At 36.3% G+C, this 3,944-nt stretch overlaps 1 protein-coding gene across 2 annotated transcripts in view; it reads right to left on the reverse strand.

The window, feature by feature from the left end:
* LOC138325092 (receptor-type tyrosine-protein phosphatase mu-like) overlaps positions 1-3,720 on the reverse strand; it is a 21,857-nt gene extending 18,137 nt beyond the window's left edge. For both annotated transcript variants that reach the window (XR_011208729.1, XM_069270504.1), the window contains exons 1-3: positions 3,709-3,720; positions 1,322-1,558; positions 458-598 (exon numbers count right to left, since the gene is read on the reverse strand). Coding sequence is in view for 1 of the 2 variants with exons in the window: in XM_069270504.1 (XP_069126605.1) it covers positions 458-598; positions 1,322-1,544 (364 nt within the window). In the remaining variant the exon portion in view is untranslated. The remainder of the gene's footprint in view (positions 1-457; positions 599-1,321; positions 1,559-3,708) is intronic.
* Positions 3,721-3,944: the final 224 nt, after the last annotated feature.

Genomic DNA, 3,944 nt, shown 5'->3' on the forward strand with positions numbered 1-3,944 from the left:
AACGTATATTAACTGTCGATACATAGCGAGCATTGACCATGTTATACTAACGTTCTTACAAAAACATCAAATTTGGCCTCTAAGCTATTTTTTATAGGAAAGCTCTTTCGTGAACATTCGGTATTTGATTTATTGAATGAATGAAAAGTTCAAGAACAAATCGCTTTACATTACACAAACTTGTAGTTTCAGGAATTTAAATGCATTGCAATGTTTTATTGAACACTAGATAATGTCCTGCCGTAAATACTTCTTGTTAAAATAAAACATTTTTTGAAATTGAATGAAGTGATCAGGGTTTAAAAAGGAATCGGATGTTTCATCGTTTACCTAATCTTACCGAAAGATGGCTTGATCACACATCGCATTTGTAAGGGTTTGTAAGAAGAAAACACAGATTAATATAGAGTCTGTAAACATTAACCATGTTGTACAAAAAATGTTTTGTAATATTCACTTTCGTTGCATGCAATTCCCTGTAGTCCAATTTTACATCCGGAAAAGCATGTTCCGTTGTCAGGGTTACACACTCCGTCCCGGCATCCTATTGGACATGGCACATTGCAATCATTAAGTCCGTACCAGCCAGTCGGGCATCCTGTAGAAATGTTTTACATAGATATTTATAACATCTAGATGTATGACTTTATTAGCAATAAATATTTATTCTTTGGCATCATATTTTATTACAATGCAAGTGTGTCACAAATACCAAAGTAATTATTTAATATGCGTGTTTACTGTAAGAGTTTTAAACTTTAGTGGGTTGATCATCAAACTTGGAAAACAAGATACTGTTTCGTTATCCTAATAACTTGTTTTATCTTTTTACTCTTGAAACATCTACTATTTTATGTTCCTTTACCTTTAAATGTTCAATAAAATACAAAAAAAAAACAATTAACGCATTGCTTGTATTTGCGCTTATGTTTAAAAAAAACCACACATTTTACTTTTTTTTATATATATATTTTTTTTTTTAAATTTCCATTTTCTTCGCATCATTAACTTGTTTTCTTTTAAATATTTACAACTAATCTATTTTTATTTGTATTGGTTCTTATAAAAGAAGGGGAGTTCCTTGAGGAAAACTTATATATTTGTATATATATATATATTATGTATACATAGAATGTTCCATTGTCGTACAGGTGAACGTCAGAGGTAGGAATCAATCATTGACTACATATGTCGAGACAAAGTCAAACTGGTTGATACCTCGATCAGAAACAATTAACGTCTTATCGTAACTTCATTTAGCGTGGTTGATAAACAAATGATTTATTATAATTATTTTTAATTAACTGTTATATTTATTTACCATAAGCTTCCAAATCGCAGAGCTCTACATAAGGGTATGGATCGCCAGTGCCTACGTTGTCGGCGTACGTGATATATCGGCCTCTAACTAAGCATGGTACCGACTGGTCTAATGGCGGGTTTGATCTCGTCTCGTCGTGGCAAATGTGACCAGTAATCACGCGATTTCGTCCCCATCGGATTTTTGTTTCTGTGTTAGATACAATTAATTTGTACCCAATCATTCTGTAATTTTGACCTGAAATAAATATAGAAATATTACTTGTTTTAGACCCGTACATTGTAACCACTCCGTGCAATTTTAACAAGACTGCAATTCGTCATTTTAAGAAGCTCAAAACATCTTGTTTATTATACTGGCCTGTGCTATACTGTCCGTTCGAAATGTCGTCTCAACTCTCAAAAACCAAGCCGTAATCACAAACTCAACGCTTTTGGTGGTAATGCTAGGTTTACGCTATGTTCCCGACGGCCACGGCAGCGCCCCGTTTCTGGCCACCGTGGACAAAACGTGGTGACCGCGAGACAACTGGAGACAACACAGAAGAACATGATAGACAAATGTAAGCGGTCGTGATTACCATGCCAGATTTTCAAAAAATTTGCCACGGCAGTCACGGTACAGATGGTAAACGCGAAAACTTCCAGGCGGTCCTTGGGGAAATGCGCTGCAAGCACGTTCCACGGAATCTCGCGGTAATTTCAAGTTTTGTGACGTTCTGTTGCGTTTTTTCCACGTTTTTATCACGGTTAATGCAGATTGGCTGCACGTTGTGTACCGGTTTGTCCAGGTTTGTCATGGTTTTCACGACAAACCAAGGTGGATGATGAACGTTTCGATGCGTCCTGTAAAGGCATATCACGGCTTGTAGCGGTTGAAAGCCCGACGTGATACGGAATGTTACGTCCTATTACGGTCTTACATTGTAAGCAATACATGATAGAGTATCATTGCCCGGCCTGATACATATTTGATACTTCTTGTAATTATTTGTATTGATAAATAGAAGCACTCATTATCAAGCACATTTAACCATTAAATTATGCCTAAGATATTATTACAAAAGGCAGATTAAGTGAGAATCACTACAGAAAAAAACATGTTAATGTTGAGCATTTAACAATGAGCAATACCATTTTGAACTATTCATATCCAACAGCAGAATCAAAATGGCTCCTGCATGCACTTGCACAATAATATGGTGCATTAATATCAAGAATCAGCAAAATGAAGTTGTTTAGTTCCAACAGAAAATAATTCAAATAGAAACATATCTGAAAAATTGGTAGCTTAAGTCTACGTCAGATGGAAGAATATACATTGTTTCATATATCTTGATATCTGGGTTAATTTTTCCATTATCTCAATGAAGAAGTCTTGAGCAATAGGAAGGTATTGGCAATTCTATTGGGGAGTTCTGGAATAGTAACTGTTGAACAGTTGCATATCTGCTGCCTCTTGTGTTACTTAGCTGTTATACAATACATTATATATAATGATTATATATTTATACCAAATATAGTTTAGATTTTCTTTTCTTTTAACACATTTTGTAATTAAATATGTTTTAAATGAATTTTAACGCATTAATTATTCTTTCATTTTCTCTAAAAAGCTCGACACCAGGTTTCCATCCTTAGTAAGCCTTGGCGGACCGCGAACTCTAACCATCACCGCCATGTTAATTTGCTTTTCGGAACGCTTCTCGATTTTACCGACAAGCGCAACACTACATGATTTGCATAATGCAGTCACGATATGTAAAATCAAGAAGCATTCCGAGAAAAAAATGAACATGGCGGTGATGGTTAAAATAAGTGAGCACTGTGATATTTAAATGAAGTTTCTACAAAGTACGGCAAAGTATGACACCTCCAAAGGAAATTGTGGATACGCACAGGTATGTGTACTGTTTACCACCACAAGCGTAGATTTTGTGATTTCGGCTGGGTTTTTGAGGTACCCATTAGAGGAGAGATGACATTTCGAGCGGACAGGGAAATGTCTACCAGCACAATATTACTTTTAGGAAATTTTTCGAATCATCAGGCCATAACTTAGTCAATACTTGGCCAATTTTGTTCATTTGTTCAATAAGCATTCATTGGAAAGATAAAGGTTTTCTCTTAAAGGTAAGATATGCGTCAATGGTGCATAGAGCCCGTTTATTGAAAAACTATAAAAAAAAAACAATAAAAAAACCAGTAGTTCCGTTTTCCCGACCGCCGAGTTCATACCCTTGATACTATAATCTATATATGTAGGTTATTGGTGAAAAATTCCGTGCCAGGTCCAAGTGGTCTCAATCACATCAGGTGTTGATTTCTGAGTGACTCAATCACAGGTGTACCTACCTCCCTTGGTATAATTCTAGGTGGTGTACTTACCTCCCCTGTAGTTGATATGGTATAATTACCGGTGGTGTACCTACCTCCCCTGTAGTTGATATGGTATAATTACCGGCGGTGTACCTACCTCCCCTGTAGTTGATATGGTATAATTACCGGTGGTGTACCTACCTCCCCTGTAGTTGATATGGTATAATTACCGGCGGTGTACCTACCTCCCCTGTAGTTGATATGGTATAATTCCCGGCGGTGTACCTACCTCCCCTGTAGTTGAT

Source organism: Argopecten irradians, chromosome 6 (assembly GCF_041381155.1).
Source record: "Argopecten irradians isolate NY chromosome 6, Ai_NY, whole genome shotgun sequence".
In the NCBI taxonomy this organism is placed as follows: domain Eukaryota; kingdom Metazoa; phylum Mollusca; class Bivalvia; order Pectinida; family Pectinidae; genus Argopecten; species Argopecten irradians.